This window comes from Tachyglossus aculeatus, chromosome 4 (genome assembly GCF_015852505.1).
Source record: "Tachyglossus aculeatus isolate mTacAcu1 chromosome 4, mTacAcu1.pri, whole genome shotgun sequence".
NCBI lineage: Eukaryota > Metazoa > Chordata > Mammalia > Monotremata > Tachyglossidae > Tachyglossus > Tachyglossus aculeatus.
Window position 1 is genome coordinate 67,217,667 of NC_052069.1, and position 18,651 is coordinate 67,236,317.

General features: G+C 47.7%; 1 protein-coding gene across 1 annotated transcript in view; it reads right to left on the bottom strand.

Annotated features, from left to right (window-relative positions):
• Positions 1-17,985, bottom strand: part of MAL2 (mal, T cell differentiation protein 2) — a 46,009-nt gene extending 28,024 nt beyond the window's left edge. The window contains exon 1 of the mRNA XM_038745404.1: positions 17,801-17,985. Within this exon, the coding sequence (XP_038601332.1) occupies positions 17,801-17,935 (135 nt within the window). The 5' untranslated portion in view covers positions 17,936-17,985. The remainder of the gene's footprint in view (positions 1-17,800) is intronic.
• Between the last annotated feature and the right edge of the window lie 666 nt (positions 17,986-18,651).

The following is an 18,651-nucleotide window of genomic DNA, read 5'->3' on the forward strand; positions in this document are numbered from 1 at the left end:
AAAGTCAGAAGGACCTGAGTTCTAATCCCAGCTCCACCATTCGTCTACTGTGTGACCTTGGGCAAGCCTCTTCACTTCTCTATTCCTCAGTTGCCTCATCTGTAAAATGGGGATTAAGACTGTGAGCCCTATGTGGCTGTGGCCAACATGTTTCACTTGTATTTACCCAGCACTTAATACAGTGCCTGGCACATAGTAAGCACTTAACAAATGCCATTAAAAAAAAAGATATCCATCCTTTCTTGGTCTAGTTGGAAGTCAGTTGGTGGCTCAGTCTTCTAACTGAGGATTCTATTAAAATAGGAATTTCCCTTCAGGTTCAAAGGAATTCTCATCTCTGCTTATTCTCTTGGACTTTTCATTCACCTTTGTAGGCAACGTTCTCTTTGATTTCCCTTTCAACATTTTTCATAGGGATCAGGAGCTGCATGATATCACCAATGCTAAATTATTGGCTGGTGCCCATGGTCACCCAGCACAGTCCCCTAAACCTTGCGGCACCTCCCCACAGAAGAACCACGCGTGTTGCGCTGTTTGGTTTCCCTCATGTCAGACCTCCGAGCCCAAGGGAGCTGGGGGATGCTATGTCATCTTGGACAAGTCACACACCTTTTCTGTGCCTCAGTTACCTCATCTGTAAAATGGAGATTAAGAGTGTAAGCCCCACGTGGTTCAGGGCCTGTGTCCAACCTGATTACTTTGTATCTTCCCCAGCGCTTAGTACAGGGTTTGACAGATAAAAAGTGCTTAACAAATAGCATTAAAAAGGAGGGAGTAGAAATCTAGGGGTTGGGGGGGGGGGGGGCGAAGCAAAGCCTCTGTGGCAAAGATTTTTGGTTATGAAGGAGGTTCACGGGGCGTGGGAAGTCTTCTGAGGAAGGCTTGTCGCCTTAACCCCAGCCCAGAGGATTCATTTTGGGGTCCCAATGATAGTTCGAGATGGGGGGAACCCTACTGTCCCAGAGGATTAGGCAGAGGTCAAAAGCTAAAGTAGACAACCGATCAGTGTTACTTACTGAGCGCTTCCTGAGGGCAGAGCGCCGTGTCAGGAGAAGGAGCTTTCAGGGGGAAATCACAGAGCTCTTGGAAGCACTCCCTGCCCTCGAGGAGCTTACTGTAAGCTCTAGATTCTAAGCTCATTGTGGAAGGGAACGTGTCTACCACCATGTTGCCAAATTGTACTTCCCAAACGCTTAGTATAGTGCTCTGCACACAATAAGCGCTCAATAAATACGATTGAATGAATGATTAGAGAATAGCTATTGGACATGATCACTGAAACAAGACTTTAATTTGCTAATGAGCGCATCACCCACACTTCTGAGTGCAGAAATTGTCTTGTCTTATGCTGTCGAGTTGTCTCTGACCCATAGCGACACCACGGACATATCTCTCCCGGAATGCCCCACTCTCCATCTGCAATCATTCTGGTAGTGTGTCCACAGAGTTTTCTTGGTAAAAATACGGAAGTGGTTTACCATGGCCTCCTTCCGCACAGTAAACTTGAGTCTCCACCCTAGACTCTCACCCATGCCGCTGCTGCCCAGCACAGGGGAATTTTGACTTGCAGCAGATTGCCTTCTACTTGCTAGCCACTGCCCTATCTAGGAATGGAATGGATATGCCTCTGCTTGACTCTCCCTCCCGAAGCCAAGACTGGTAGAGTAACTGGAAACTCTCCAGGTGAGCCCGCTGTTGGTAGAGATTGTCTCTATCTGTTGCCGAACTGTACTTTCCAAGCGCCTAGTACAGTGCTCTGCACACAGTAAGTGCTCAATAAATATGACTGACTGACTGAATGAATGAATGAATGAATGACCCTGAGAGGGGTGACTACAGGAATAAGCAGCTCTAGACCTTGACATCTCTTGCTCAGTTCTGGGGTGAATCCACACTGCCTTCTGCAGTGAAGTGGGCAGATAGATGAGGAGAGAAGAGAAATGGAGTTTTAAGCTTGTTGTAGGCAGGGACTGTGTCTACAAATGTTATATTGTTATATTATACTGTCCCAAGCAGATAGTATCATGCTCTGCACACAGTATGTGCTCAATAAATATGATTGATTGACAAATATTGCACAGGAGATGTCACTGTACCTCGATCTCATCTATCTCTCTGCCAAAACCTCGCCCATGTCCTGCCTCTGGCCAGGAACACCCTCCCTGCTCAAATCCAAAAGACAATTATTCTGCCCCCTTTCAAAGCCTTATTCAAAGACAGCCCCTCTAAAATAAGAATTTCCCTTCATGTTCAAAGGAATTCTCAACTCTGCTTATTCTCTTGGACTTTCCATTCACCTCTGTAGGCAACATTCTCTTTGATTTCCCTTTCGACATTTTACATAGGGATCAGGAACTGCATGACTAAGCCCTCCCTTCCTCTTCTCTCACTACCTTCTGCCTCACCATGACCGGCTCTCTTTATTCATCCCCCCTCCCAGCCCCACAACACTTATGTACAGATCTGTAATTTATTTATATTAATGTTTGTCTCCCCCTCTAGACTGTAAGCTCATTGTGGCCAGGAAATGTGTCTATTGTTATATCATATTCTCCCAAGCACCTAGTACACTGCTCTATACTCAGTAAGTACTCAATAAATATGATAATGAATGAATGAATGCACGTTTAACATGCCAATGTCGTTCCACTGTCTTCTCCAAGTGCTTAGTACAGGGCATGCTTACAGTAAGTGTTTAATCAATGCCACTGATTGATTGATTGGTTCTCGAGCAGTACCCTTTGACGCTTCCACTCTAAAAGGACTGAGTCTTCTGAAACACTTTTAGGGCTAAACTGCACACAGTGTAGTAGCAAAGTAATCATGTTACAATGGAGAGTTCTAGTCAAGTTCTACTTTAGTTTCTCCAAAAAAGTGGAGTAGATATGACCCTGCCCTCTCCCTGACTTTCCCATCACTGTTGACGGCACTACCATCCTTCCCATCTCACAAGCCCGCAACCTTGGTGTCATCCTCGACTCCGCTCTCACCCCTCACATCCAAGCCGTCACCAAAACCTGCCGGTCTCAGCTCCGCAACATTGCCAAGATCCGCCCTTTTCTCTCCATCCAAACTGCTACCCTGCTCGTTCAAGCTCTCATCCTGTCCCGTCTGGACTACTGTATCAGCCTCCTCTCCGATCTCCCATCCTCTTGTCTCTCGCCACTTCAATCCATACTTCACGCCGCTGCCCGAATTGTCTTTGTCCAGAAACACTCTGGGCATGTTACTCCCCTCCTCAAAAATCTCCAGTGGCTACCAATCAACCTACACATCAGGCAGAAACTCCTCACCCTCGGCTTCAAGGCTCTCCATCACCTCGCCCCCTCCTACCTCACCTCCCTTCTCTCCTTCTCCAGCCCAGCCTGCACCCTCCGCTCCTCTGCCGCTAATCTCCTCATCGTTAGGCCTCGTTCTCACCTGTCCCGTCGTCGACTCCCGGCCCACATCATCCCCCTGGCCTGGAATGCCCTCCCTCCCCACATCCACCAAGCTAGCTCTCTTCCTCCCTTCAAGGCCCTACTGAGAGCTCACGTATTCCAGGAGGCCTTCCCAGACTGAGCCCCCTCCTTCCTCTCCCCCTCCTGCCCCTCTCCACCCCCCCGCCTTACCTCCTTCCCTTCCCCACAGCACCTGTATATATGTATATATGTTTGTACGTATTTATTACTCTATTTTACTTGTACATATCTATTCTATTTATTTTATTTTGTTAATATGTTTTGTTTTGTTCTCTGTTTCCCCCTTCTAGACTGTGAGCCCACTGTTGGGTAGAGACTGTCTCTATGTGTTGCCAACTTGTACTTCCCAAGCGCTTAGCACAGTGCTCTGCAACCAGTAAGTGCTCAATAAATGTGATTGATTGATTGATTGCCTGCCTCTCAGTGTGACCTTGTAGGTGTATATATATGGCAGACTCTTATACAGACCCATATTTCAGGTTCAATTTTTAATCCAGAGGTAGATAATCCATCCATGGATAGACAGGTACCTTAGTGGACGTGCAGCTGACTTTCATTGGTTCCTATAAAACCCTGGCTTTTAAGACTGTGAGCCCCACGAGGGACAATCTGATCACCTTTGTAACCTCCCCAGCGCTTAGAACAGTGCTTTGCACATAGTAAGCGCTTAATAAATGCTATTATTATTATTATTATTGTTATTATTATTATTATTTCCTCTCCACCTAATCTCTTCTTGACCTGCTTCATTCCACCAATACTTCACTCTCCAAGGTCAACGCTGATCTCCTCATAGGCAAGTCCACTGGGCTCTATTTTGTCTTAATCCTCCTCAACTTCTCAGTCAGTCAATCGTATTTAATGAGTGCTTACTATGTGCAGAGCACTGTACTAAGAGCTTGGGACAGTACAGTATAACAATGTAACAGGCACATTCCCTGCCCACATTGAGCTTACTTACAGTCTAGAGGGAGAGCCAGACATTGTCTTGTCTTGGGCTGTCAAGTCATTAGTATCAATAAATAAATGACAGATATGCACAAAAGTGCTGTGGGACTGGAAGGGGGGATGAATAAAGGGAACAAGTCAGGTGACACAGAAGGGAGACGGAGAAGTGGAAGGGAAGGGAAGGCCTCTTGGAGATGTGCCTTCAATAAGGGTTTGACGCAGGGGAAAGTAATTATCAGTTAGATTTGAGGAGGGAGGACGTTTCAGGACAGAGGCAGGATGTGGGCGAGAGGTTGGCAGTGAGATAGACAAGAACAAGGTACAGTGAGAAGGTTACCTGCCTTTGATGCTGGGGACCAGTCCCTCCATTTTGACACACTCAGAGACTAAAGTTCTGTGGACAAGTACTGATTTCATTGTCCTCCGAAAGATAATGATAATACTAGTGATATCTGTAGATACAAGATCATCAGGTCAGACACAGTTCCTGTCCCTCATGAAGCTCACCAGTCTTAGTATGAGGGAGTAGAATTTAATCCATATTTTACAGATGAGGTAACTGAAGCATGGAGATGTTAAATAACTTGCCCAAGGTCACACAAGAGACAACTGGCAAAGCTGGGATTAAAACCAGATCATCTGACTCTGAGGACCATGCTCTGAAGTATGACTGATTGATTTCCAATAAGCCAGACAGTTTGGACCTCTTTGAATGTTCCTTTTCAGCTTTGCTTGCTGGCTCCTCTTCTGTGGGTTTTCCTCAAGCCTTTGTTCTAGGTCCTCTGGTCTTCCCACACTACATACCCGCTTCTCTGGAAGTTCATCTGTTCCTGCTGCTCCAACTATCCCCTCTGTATAGAACTCTCATTTACCCTTCATTCATTCATTCATTTATCAATCATATTTATTGAGCGCTTACTGTGTGCAGAGCACTGTACTAAGCGCTTGGGAAGTACAAGTTGGCAACATATAGAGTCGGTCCCTACCCAACAGTGGGCTCACAGTCTAGAAGGAGGGGGGACAGACAACAAAACATATTAAGAAAAATAAAATAAATAGAATAAATATGTACAAATAAAATAGAGTAATAAATACGTACAAACATATATACATATATACAGGTGCTGTGGGGAGGGGAAGGAGGTAAGGCGGGGGGGTGGGGGGGAGGAGGAGAAAGAGGGGGGGAGCTTCAATTCCACAGCTCCTATGCTCTCCGAGACCTCTCCACTTGGAGATGTTAAACTATTAGCTTCTCGAGAGCACAGATCATGGCTACCCACTGTATTGTACTCTCCCAAGTGCTTAGGACAGTGCTCTGCACACAGTAAGTGCTTAATACCATTGATTGGATAATAATAATGATAATCATATTTGTTAAGCAATTATTACGTGCTAAGCACTGTTCTAAGCCCCGGGGCAGAAACAAGATACTCAGGTCAGACATTGTCCCTGTCCCGACTGGAGTGCCAGATCTCAGCAGGAGGGAGAACAAGTTTTTAATAGTACAGATGTGAAACACACACAGAGAAGTTAAGTGACTGCCCAAAGTCACACAGAAATGCAGAAGCGGAATTAGAACCCAGTCCCAGAGCACTGTCCTAAATGCTTGGGAGAGTACAATACGACAGAGTTGGTAGACAAATGAGCTTACAGTCTATGGGGGAGACAGATGCTAGTAGAAATAAATCATTTAGAATATAAAATTTATAGATATGCACATAAATGCTTTGGGGCTAAGGGTGAGGCAATGTCAGATGCCCAAAGGTCACAGATCCAAGTGCATAAACGACACAGAAGGGAGAGGGAGCCGGGAAAAAACTGGCGATGGTACTCTGACTCGCAGGCCAGTCTCTTTCCACTGGGAATGTGCCAGATGTTATATTGTATCTCCCAAGTGCTTAGTACAGTGCTTTGCACACAGTAAGCGCTCAATAATTGAATTGACTAGGCCTTGCTGCTTCCTGCCAGCACCTCACACTCAACATGTCTGAAACAGAACTACTCATCTTATTCCCTAAAAGCACTCCTCCTAATTCTCCCTTCTTTGTTTATATCATCACCATCGCCATCCTCCAGAAGCCTGCAACCTTGATGATTTTTTTTATGGTATTTGTTAAGTGCATATAATAAACCAGGCACTATAGTAAGTGGTGGGACAGATGGGAGCTAATCAAGGTGTGGTTTACAGTCTTAATCCCCATTTTACAGATGAGGTAACAGGCACAGAGGTCACAGAGCAAGCAAGTGGAAAAGGCAGGATTAGAACCCAGGTCCTTCTGACTCCTTGCTCGCTTTCAGTCAAAGTTATTTTTCGAGGGCCTCCTGCATGTGGAGTATAGTATTAAGCACTTGAAAGAGGAACTCTCCTCCAAAAGGTCTTCCCTGATTAACCCCTTTTTTCCCTTTCTGCATCATCTGCATATAAAGGATCTGCACCTTTAAGCATTTGATATTCAGCCCAACCTCAGCATCCCCCAACACTTACATCAATAGCCATAATTTCTTTTAATGTCTACCTCCCCTCTTGACTGTAAGTTCCTCATGGGTAGGGATCATGTCTGCCAACTCTGCTGGATTGTACTCTCCCAAGCGCTTAGTACAGTGCTCTGCACACAGTATGTGCTCAATAAATCCCATTGGTCGACACATTCTGTCTACAGCCCAAACCTGCTAGTTCTCCCTTCACAAAATCCTCTAGACCAGCTCCTTCCTCTTCAAAAAGCTGCCATCGTAGTTAGAGAAGCAAGTGGCTCAGTGGAAAGAGCGTGGGCTTGGGAGTCGGAGGTCATGGGTTCTAATCCTGACTCTGCCACTTCTCAGCAGTGTGACTTTGGGCAAGTCACCTAACTTCTCTGGGCCTCAGTTACCTCATCTGGAAAATGGGGATTAAGACTGTGAGCCCCACATGGGGCAACGTGATTACCTTGTATCTCCCCCAGCGCTTAGAAAAGTGCTTGGCACATAGTAAGAGCTTAAATACTAAAATTATTATTATTATATCAAGGCAGCAAGGCATCGTGGATAGAGCATGGGCCTAGGAGTCAGAAGGTCATGGGTTCTAATTCCGGCTCCACCACGTCATTCATTCATTCATTCAATCGTATTTATTGAGCACTTACTGTGTGCAGAGCACTGTACTAAGTGCTTGGGAAGTCCAAGTTGGCAACATCTAGAGGCGGTCCCTACCCAACAGTGGGCTCACAGTCTAGACGGGGGAGACAGAGAACAAAACAAAACATATTAACAAAATAAAATAGAGTAACCATGTACAAATAAAATAAATAGAGTAATAAATACATACAAACATAGATACGTATATACAAGTGTGTCCCGTGTGACTCTGGGCAAATCACTTCACTTCTCTGTGGCCCAGTTACCTCATCTGTAAAATGGGGATTGAGATTGAGTCCCATGTTGGACAAGGACCATGTCCAACCCCATTTGCTTGTATCCACCCAGTGCTTAGTACAGTGCCCAGCACATAGTAAACTCTGAACAAATACCAGAATTAGTATTATCATCATCATTAAGGCTAGGTTATTCCATCAGATTCCTCTCTGGCCTCCCTACCTCCAATCTCTCCCTGTTACAATCATCAGTGGTATTTATTGAACGCTTTCTGTGAGCAGAGCACTGTATTAAACACTTGGGAGAGTACAACAGAGCTAATAGATAAGTTCCCTTGTCTATAAAGATTACAGGCCAAACTGTACTCTTCACCCTGTAGGCACGTCATTGAAATGTCACTCAGTACATAGCTCTCTCCTACTCCTCAGAAGCTTAATCTTAGTTATTAACTTTCTCTTTAGGGCCACACATTTACTTTCCAAAGGAAGAGACATCTCCAATACAAAAGAAAAAGCACTAACTTCAAACCACCGAAATAGGATGCCGGGGTTTGCTTAGACCTGAGGCAACTCTGCACAAGAGGCCAGGCACAACTGCGTTCGTAGCTGACCACCTGACCGGTCACCACAATCAAAACTGCCCATTCTGGACATAAATTACAGTCCGAATGAGAGCTACGATGGCTTGGGGAGCTTATGATCCTCTTTCTACTCACATTGCCTCAGGAGTTAGCAGAAGGAATGTCACCTCCACAGCACCTCTTGAAACCCCACATTCCTGTCACCTCCTACTCTCCACCCCTAGTTCTGAAACTCGGGCCAACCCACCTCTCGCGCTCTCTTTGTCTCTCTGTCTCTCTTTCCTCACCCTCCTTCCCTCCCCAACTCCTCCTCCATCGTCCCTGCCTCCCAGGTTTTCTGTTTACCACAACTCTGCAGTGTTTAGGACACAGCCTAGTTCAAGGATTTGCGGGCACATTTCCGCGTCACCCTAGCTGGCTCATAGCCTTCTGTGGGAACCGCCAACTAGCACAAGCGATTCACGGAGGCTGACAGGAGGACATAGGTCACTCTGTCAGCCAGGCAGTCACATAACGTGGTTTCCCTCTGTTACTTTAGGCTTTAAAGCAGTTCTAGTCTTTCAGCTGGAAAACTTGCTCTCAGGAAGCACTGTGGGAGAAGGGTGCTTTCTTTTTTTTATTCAATGAACCCAAAAACTTTTACGAGGAGCTGATGCAGTCTCTGATTTGTTTTTCTTTAAGTCTGGGGTGCTAGATGAAACACATGTCCTTGAAAAAAATGATCAATCAATTAATAATAATAATAATGATGGTATTTGTTAACCACTTACTATATGCAAAGCACTGTTCTAAGCGCTGGGGGGGATACAAGGTGATCAGGTTGTCCCACGTGGGGCTCACAGTCTTAATCCCCATTTTACAGATGAGGTAACTGAGGCTCAGAGAAATTAAGTGACTTGCCCAAGGTCACACGGCAGATATATGGTGGAGCCGTGTTTAGAGACTCCCAAGCTCTTTCCACTGAGCCACGCACAGTAAGTGCTCAATGAATACAATTGAATGAATGAATCAATCAATTATTTACTGATTGCTTACCATGAGTAGAGCACTATACTAAGCACTTGAGAGAATAATAATAACTATGATATTTGTTAAGTGCTTACTATGTGCCATGCACTGTTCTAAGTGCTGGAGTAGATACAAGATAATCAGGTTGGACAAAGGCCCTGTTCGTTCATTCATTCAATCATATTTATTGAGCGCTTACTGTGTGCAGAGCACTGTACTAAGCGCTTGGGAAGTACAAGTTGGCAACATATAGAGACGGTCCCTACCCAACAGCGGGCTCACAGTCTAGAAGGGGAAGACAGAGAACAAAACAAAACATATTAACAAAATAAATAGAATAAATACGTACAAATAAAATCAATAGAGTAATAAATATGTACAAACATATATACATATATATAGGTGCTGTGGGGAGGGGAAGGAGGTAAGGCGGGGGGGGATGGGGAGAGGAAGGAGGGGGCTCAGTCTGGGAAGGCCTTCTGGAGGAGGTGAGCTCTCAGTAGGGCTTTGAAGGGAGCCCTGTCCCACATAGGGCTCACCATCTTAACCTCCATTTTACAGATGAGGGAACTGAGGTCCAGAGAATTAAAGTAACTTGCCCAAGGTCACACAGCAGACAAGTGGCACAGCCGGGATTAGAACCCATGATCTTCTGACTCCCAGGCGCATGCTCACAAGCCAAATGAGCTAGGTGAAGGCCTGCCAGTTTTCCAATTTGGACACTGGCCAATTCCTCTTGGAATCTGTTTCTGCTTCACTGAGTTCTGGTGAGGCAGAGTAAGAGACGGAGGATTTGGTGGTGGGAAGAGGGGGGATGACTAAAGGGGAGAGCCTAGGAACCACGGTGGGGAAGGCTGGATGTGAGAGTGCCATGGGAGGAGTTTCTGACCAGTCATCACTCAGGACCTAACTGGTGGCTAGACCAGTGGCGTTTGTGGGAACCAACCTGTTTAGGGGGAGTTGGAGAAAACGGACAACACTGCAGCAGGAGGGTCACACTGTCACTCCTCAAACAGCTGCATGTGAGTGGTGAACATGAAGCTTTTCTTTATTTTGAATTATTTTAATGTAATGTCGCGATGAATGAATTTTGCTCTTTGATTTTTCCAAAACACCAACATCTTCGCCCCATTTCTGTGAACTCTCTGCCTTTCACCTTTCGGTCTACATCGAAGCAGTTCCACACTCCTTGCTTCCCATGAACAACTGAGTCAGGTTTTAACCGTGACTCACTTCTCCTGTTAAAAACTCCATCTTTGGGACACTCAAGTCCTTGGACCTGCTTCTGGGCATGAATGGAAGGGAGCAGGGTGTGCACACATGAGCCTGCACACGTTCCGTGGTCTACGTGCTGCCAGGCTAGCACGTTCATAGACGTTTGTGGCCAAGCATTCCTTTGAGCGGCTGCGTGGCGACACAATGAGCCATTTAGCGGGAATCTCTGAGCATCCTGGCACTGGGGGATGGTCAGATTGGGCTCCAATAGGTTGGGTTTTGCCATTGTTTCTGCATTCTAAAACCAATTTCCAGTGCCCAGGCTGGATTTTAAATTAAGGGTCAAAAAAACTGAAGGGAGCTGCGGCGGTGATCTCGTCTATTAATAATTATGGTATTTGTTAAGCGCTTACCATATGCCAGGCACTGTACTAAACGCTAGGGTGGATACAAGCAAATTGGGTTGAACGCAGTCCCTGTCCTACATAGGGCTCACAGTCTCAATCCCCATTTTACAGATGAGATAATGAAGTGATTTGTCCAAGGTCACACAGCAGACAAATGGCAGAGTCAGGATTAGAACCCAGGTCCTTCTGGGTTGGAACAGATGATCGATTACTAACCATCCTTTCCCAAAGCTAACTGGGGGCAATGATCTGTGACCTAAGTGATGATGGTATTTGTTACGCATTTACTATCTGTCAAGCACTGCTCTAAACGCTGGGGTAGATGCAAGCTATTAATAATAATCATAATCATAATAATAATTATGGTATTTGTTAAGCACTTACTATATGCCAGGCACTGTACTAAGCGCTGTAATGATGGCATTTGTTAAGCACTTACTATGTGCCAGGAGTCATACTAAGCGCTGGGGTGGATACAGGCAAATCGGGTTGGACACAGTCCTTGTCCCACGTGAGACTCACAGTCTCAATTCCCATTTTGCAGATGAGGCAACTGAAGCACAGAGAAGTGAAGTGACTTGTCCCAAGTCACACAGTAGACAAGTAGCAGTGCCAAAATTAGAACCCAGGTCTTTCTTACTCCCAGATCCGTGTTCTAGTGGATGCTAGGCCATGCTGCTTCCTAAGGGACCCTGCTCCTTTGATGTTGGGCTGCTGCTACTAGGTGGGAGAGGCAGTGGGGTGGTTGGGGAGGGGGGAAGGCAGAGAGGGCAGAGGCTGTTGCCTGTGTGACCCTGCTTTTCTACCCTTCTGAAGTCCTACTTGCCAAGAGGGGCCAGGACTTTTACAAAGGTATTGGTTGGGGCGAGGATGAGATTCCAGGCAGGGGGACAAAAGGTCCCATAGGGGCCTGGGCCCTCATCCCAACATAGCCCTGTTGGGATGATCAGTCCATCATTCATCATTCAATCGTATTTACTGAACGCTTACTGTGTGCAGAACACTTACTAAGCACTTGGACTTAGCTCTCTTCCTCTCTTCAAAGCTTCCTCCCTTCAAGCTAGCTCTCGTCCTCCCTTCAGAGCCCTACTGAGAGCTCACCTCCTCCAGGAGGCCTTCCCAGACTGAGCCCCGTTTTCCTTTCCTCCTCCCCATCCCCCCAACCCTACCTCCTTCCCCTCCCCACAGCATCTGTATACATGTTTTTACAGATTTATTACTCTATTTTTTACTTGTACATATTTACTATTCTATTTATTTTGTTAATGATGTGCATCTAGCTTTACTTCTATTTATTCTGATGACTTGACACCTGTCCACATGTTTTGCTTTGTTGTCTATCTCCCCCTTCTAGACTGTGAGCCCGTTGTTGGGTAGAGACCATCTCTATATGTTGCCAACTTGTACTTCCCAAGCGCTTAGTACAGTGCTCTGCACATAGTAAGCACTCAATAAATATGATTGAATGAATGAATGGACTTACTAAGCACTAAGCACTTACTAAGTACTAAGCACAACAGATCTGGTAGACACATTCCCTGCCCACAACAATCTCAGATTAGTGACCCTCAAGGGCCTCAGTTTCATCACCCTCAAAGTGGGGATAATTTTCCTTGCCTCTTTTGACCTCCTCACAGGAATGCTGAGAGGATTAAAATGAGGGAAATAATGTCCAAACACCTTTGGGCAAAATGTCACAATCATCATCATCATCATCATTATTCCCCCTGTAGACTGGAAGCTCCTTGTAGGCTGGAATCACGTCTACCACTTTTATTCTTTCGTACTTTTCCAATGTGCTCTGTACACAGTAAGTGCTCAACAAATACTACTGATGGACTGATAAATGCCTTTCCTGTTACACCTTCGCCCCCCCCAAAAATCTGTGGACTAATTAATTAATTCATTCAATCATATTTAGTATTATTATTATTAATAATAATAACAATATCATTTGTTAAGCACTTACTATGTGCAAAGCACTGTTCTAAGCACTGGGGAGGTTACAAGGTGATCAAGATGTCCCATGTGGGGCTCACAGTCTTCATCCCCATTTTACAGATGAGGGAACTGAAGCACAGAGAAGTGAAGTGACTTGCCCAAAGCCACACAACTGACAAGTGGTGGATCCGGGATTAGAACCCATGACCCCTGACTCCCAAGCCCGTGCTCTTTCCACTGAGCCACGCTGCTCCCTTTATTTATTTGTTTATTGTATGCATTTATTTATTGAGCCCTTACTGTGTGCAGAACAGTGTACTAAGCGCTTGGAAAGTACAAGTCGGCAACATACAGAGACGGTCCCTACCCAACAACGGGCTCACAGTCTAGAAGGGGGAGATGGACAACAAAACAAAACATGTCAACTTCTACTTCCCAAGCGCTTAGTACGGTGCTCTGCACACAGTAAGCGCTCAATAAATACGATTGAATGAATGAATGAATGTAGACAGGTGTCAAAATCGTCAGAACAAATAGAACTACAGCCATATGCACATGAGGCCTCATATCAAGTTATCAACTGGGCAGGGTGTGCTGTGTCCCCCTCCACCTCCCCGCCTCCCCCTGCCCACCACTTTCAGTCAGAAGCCCATCTAAGTCATTCCAAACCAGTAATAATAATGATGGCATTTATTAAGGGCTTACTATGTGCAAAGCACTGTTCTAAGAGCTGGGGAGGTTACAAGGTGATCAGGTTGTCCCACGTGGGGTTCACAGTCTTAATCCCCATTTTACAGATGAGGTAACTGAGGCACAGAGAAGTGAAGTGACTTGCCCAAAGTCACACAGCTGACAAGTGGCGGAGCCAGGATTTGAATCCATGACCTCTGACTCCAAAGCCGGTGCTCTTACCATTGAGGCATGCTGCTTCTCTAAGTAGTCTCTCTGTTCTTTAAAAACCCCCAGAGAAGAACATTCCAATTTTCTTAGGTAACACATTTCAAGGTTTCAACCCCCCCTCACCTAAAATAAGGCCTTCTTTAGATGTAAATTAAATCATCAGTGCAATCCAAGGGAGGCAGTGTAGTCTACAGCATAGCATATGGTCCAGGAAGCTGAGGACTGGGTTCAATAATCATAATGATTTTTTTTAAGTGCTTATTTTGTGCCAGGCACAGTACTAAGCGTGGGGGTGCATACAAGCAAATCAGGTTGGACACGTTCCTTGTCCCATGTGGGGCTCACAGTCTCAATCCCCATTTTACAGATGAGGTAACTGAGGCCCAGAGAAGTAAAGTGACTTGGCCAAGATCACACAGCAGAAAAGTGGTGGATCCGGGATCAGAATCCGTGACCTTCTGGTTCCCAGGCCCACGCTCTATCCACTATACCATGCTGCTTCTGCCTTGCTATAAGACTTCGGGCCCTTACCTTCTCTGTGCCTTACTATCTACATTGGAAAATAGGGATTATGCCACCTGCCTCTTCATCATCATCATCACCACAAAATAATGGCATTTGTTAAGCGCATATTATGTGCTGAACACTGCAATAAGTGCTGGGGTAGATACAAGATCATCAGGTCAGATACAATCTCAGTCCCACATGGGCTCACAGTCTAAGGAGGGGGGAGAACTGGTATCTAACCCCTAAATTACAAGTGAGGAAACACAGAAACAGCACATGAAACATGGACCGTGTCCAACCCGATTTGCTTGTATCCCTTCATTCATTCAATCATATTTATTGAGCGCTTACTGTGTGCAGTTACCGTACTAAGTGCTTGGAAAGCACAATTCAGCAACAAATAGATAAAATCCCAACAATGGGCTCACAGTACAGTGCCTGGAACATAGTAAGTGGTTAGCAAATGTCATAATTACTATTATTGTTATTATTATTATTAATAAAGTGCAGAGAAGTTAAGTGACTGGCCCAAGGCCACACAAGCAGGGAAGTGGCCTGCCTCCTACTTTGTAAGGCTGGTGTGAGGACAAAATGAGAGACTATCAAACTTGCTTTGGAAAATTAAAAGTACTGTATAAACTGAAGTTATTGCTAATTTACCATAATAAATCTCTTACATTTAGTACCATCCTCACTGGAGATGAGGAACGGTGAGGTCCCATCCCTCACATATTGGAAGATTCGTTTGAAGACGGCTCCCCATCTCATCTTGCCCGGGCTAAATAATCCCAGTCCCTTTTTGCCTTCCACCCCCTAACCCTTTTGTGTCTCCCGCTCAGACTCCAAACTCGGTCTGGTCTCCCCTTGCCGTGGTTCACTTTCCATGGATCCCATGGAAACATGGCACAGCCTGGGCTCCCATCCAAGGCCCTGAGAGTCCTATTACTGGCGTCCGGCTCAAATCTGAATTCGACTCAGCAGCCAGCTTGGGTGGGAACACCAAACCCTCTCCCCTTCCAGCACAGCACAGAAGCGCTTAGTACAGTGCTCTGCACACAGTAAGTGCTCAATAAATACGATTGATGATGATTGATGATGATGGCATGAAAGCTCCCAAATCCAGGCTCTGAACACACTGACAGGAGGGACAAGTACTGTCCCCAGACTCACGGCCACTGTTGAGCTAGCCTGAAAAAGATTTGTTGCGGCCCTGGTACTCTTCATTCATTCGTTAATTCAATTAATCGTATTTATTGAGCACTTACTGTGTGCAGAGTACTGTGCTAAATGCTTGGAAAGTACAATTCAGAAGCAAATGGAGACAATCCCTGCCCAACAACGGGCTCAACTCTGTTTCCACCACTAGCAATAGACTAATTTATAGTTCACACCTCTGTTCCAAGGCTGGGACAAACTTTAAAAGCTCTGGGTGCTAGAAAATGACAGTTCTCTCCAAGGGGCTGGAAATGTCGACAAGGTGAGGAGGGGCCAGGAGGATTTCCCTACCTCCACCTGCCAGAGTCCGGGGTCCAAATTTGGCGGGGGGCACAGAGTCAATTCCCCCTCAAAGCCTCCTCCTTGCTCCTCCCTCCTCCCACCCCGGAAAGGATGGCAGGGGTGACAGGGAGGGAGAGGGCATGACCACCTCTTCTGCCCCGTGGCTGCTGGTCACTGGACCCCGGGGGCTCAGTTCCCAGCTCACAGAATGGCATGTTGCTCACTGCCCTTCTCTCATGGATGATGGACCCTTCCAATGAAACCCAACTTCCCTTCCCCAGCCCCCAAGAAAATAATAATAATAATAATAATGGCATTTATTAAGCGCTTACTATGTGCAAAACACTGTTCTAAGCGCTGGAAGAGCCCCATCCTCCAGCCCCCTCCAGATAGCCTGCCTGGCTGAATTCTTCTGGGCTCGGTTGGGACAACCTTGTATCTACCTCAGCGCTCAGAACAGTGCTTGGCACATCGTAAGCGCTTAATATTATTATTATTATTATTATTATTATTATTACCCACCAGGTGCTGGGGGATGGGGAGGGTGGAAGGGGAGGGGGCAATGGAGGACAGGGTCCCCACAGGCCAGCCCCAAGGTGGGGGGATGCGGGGGCGGAGGAGGGAAGGGGCATGGGTGCCCAAGGGGGAGAGGGAGGAAGAAGGCGAAGAGGAGGAGGAGGAAGAAAGAAAGGTTGGGAGGTAGGTGGCACAGCCTGTTGATGGGAAGGCAGATGAGGTGGGAAGGGAGAGGAGGGGGAGAGGAAGTGGGAGAGGAAGGGTTAGGAGGTAGGTGGCACAACCTGTTGATAATAATAACGGTGATGATAATGATGATGGTAATTGTTAAGGGCTTACTAGGTTCCCGGCACCGCATTCATTCATTCATTCAATCGTATTTATTGAGCGCTTACTGTGTGCAGAGCAGTGTACTAGGCGCTTGGGAAGTACAAGTCGGCAACATGGTCCCTACCCAACACCGGGCTCACGAAGCGTACAAGCAAATGGGGTTGGACCCAATCCCTGTCCCACGTGGGGCTCCCAGTCTCCATCCCCCTTTTCCAGATGATGATGATGATGGCATTTGTTAAGCGCTTACTATGTGCAAAGCACAGTTCTAAGCGCTGGGAAGGCTACAAGGTGATCAGGATGTCCCACAGGGGGGCTCACAGTCTTAATCCCCATTTTCCAGATGAGGCGACTGGGGCCCAGAGAAGCGAAGGGACTTTGCCAGAGGATTCGAACCCATGACCTCTGGCGGGGTCGGGATCAGAACCCGCGTGGCTCAGTGGAAAGAGCACGGGCTTGGGAGTCAAAGGTCATGGGTTCAAATCCCGGCTCTGCCGCTTGTCAGCTGGGTGACTTTGAGCAAGTCACTTCATTTCTCTGTGCCTCAGTTACCTCATCTGTAAAATGGGGATGAAGATTGTGAGCCCCACATGGGACAACCTAATCACCTTGTATCCTCCCCGGCGCTTAGAACAGTGCTTTGCACATAGTAAGCGCTTAACAAATACCAAAATTATTATTATTATTAACCAGTGAGGCTCAGTGGAAACAGCCCGGGCTTGGGAGCCAGAGGTCATGGGTTCGAATCCCGGCTCCGCCACTTGCCAGCTGTGTGACCTTGGGCAAGTCACTTAACTTCTCTGAGCTTCAGTTCCCTCATCTGGAAAATGGGGATGAAGACTGTGAGCCCCACGTGGGACAACCTGATCACCTTGTATTCCCCCCACCCCCCCCGGCCCGGGGCTTAGAACAGTGCTTCGCACATAGTAAGCGCTTAACAAATGCCATCATTATTATTATTAACCCACGCGCTGCCAGGCCCCTGCTCTGGCCACTGGGCCACGCTGGGAGGGCAGAGGGGGTGGGCAGAGAGGGAGGGAGGGAAGGGAAAGGAGGAGGAGGAGGAGGAGGAGGGGGTGGTGGTGATGGTGCGGCAGAGGGGGGCACCTGGGGGGGGGGGGTCCCCTCCCGCGGGCACTTACGATCTCCAGGCAGACGAAGGCGCCCGAATAGGTCCTGAGGATGGGGGTGCCCACGGGCAGGGTGATCCTGGGCGCCGGGAAGGCCACGGCGGGGCTGGGCGCGGGCGGGGACAGGGGGCCCGGCCCGGCCGACATGCTGCCGCTCGCTGCAGCCCTCCTCGAAGCAAACCTCGGCCCGGCGGCGGGGGGGGGAGGGGGGGACCCACCGACCGACCCACCGACCGACGGAGGGAGGGAGGGAGGGAGGGAGGGACGGGGCGTGTCGCGGGACCCCCCGGACGCGTCACGTGGGCCCCAGGTGAGCCCGGCCCCCAGCTCGGCGGTCCCCGCCTCCACAGACCAGGCTGCCGCCCCGCTGCGCGCTCAGGGCGGTCCGACTCCGACTCCCCACCTTCCTTCTCACCTTCCTCCTCCCCCTCCCCTTCTCTCCTCCTCCCCCTCCTTACCTTCCTCCTCCCCCTTCTCTTCCTCCCCCTCCTCCTCACCTTCCCCCTCCCCCTCCTTACCTTCCTCCTCCCCTCCTCTTCTTCCTCCTCCCCCTCCTCTTCTTCCTCTTCCTCCTTACCTTTCTCCTCCCCCTCCTCTTCTCCTCCTCCCCCTCCTCCTCCTCCCCCTTCCCCTCCTCCTCCTCCTCCCCCTTCCCCTCCTTCTCCTTACCTTCCTCCTCCCCCTCCTCTTCTCCCCCTCCCCTTCCTTACCTTCCTCCTCCCCCTCCCCCTCCTTATCTTCCTCCTCCCCTTCTCTTCCTCCCCCTCCTCCTTATCTTCTTCCTCCCCTCTCCTCCTTACCTTCCTCCTCCCCCTCCTCCTTACCTTCTTCCTCCCCTTCCTCTTCCTCCGCCTCCTCCTCCT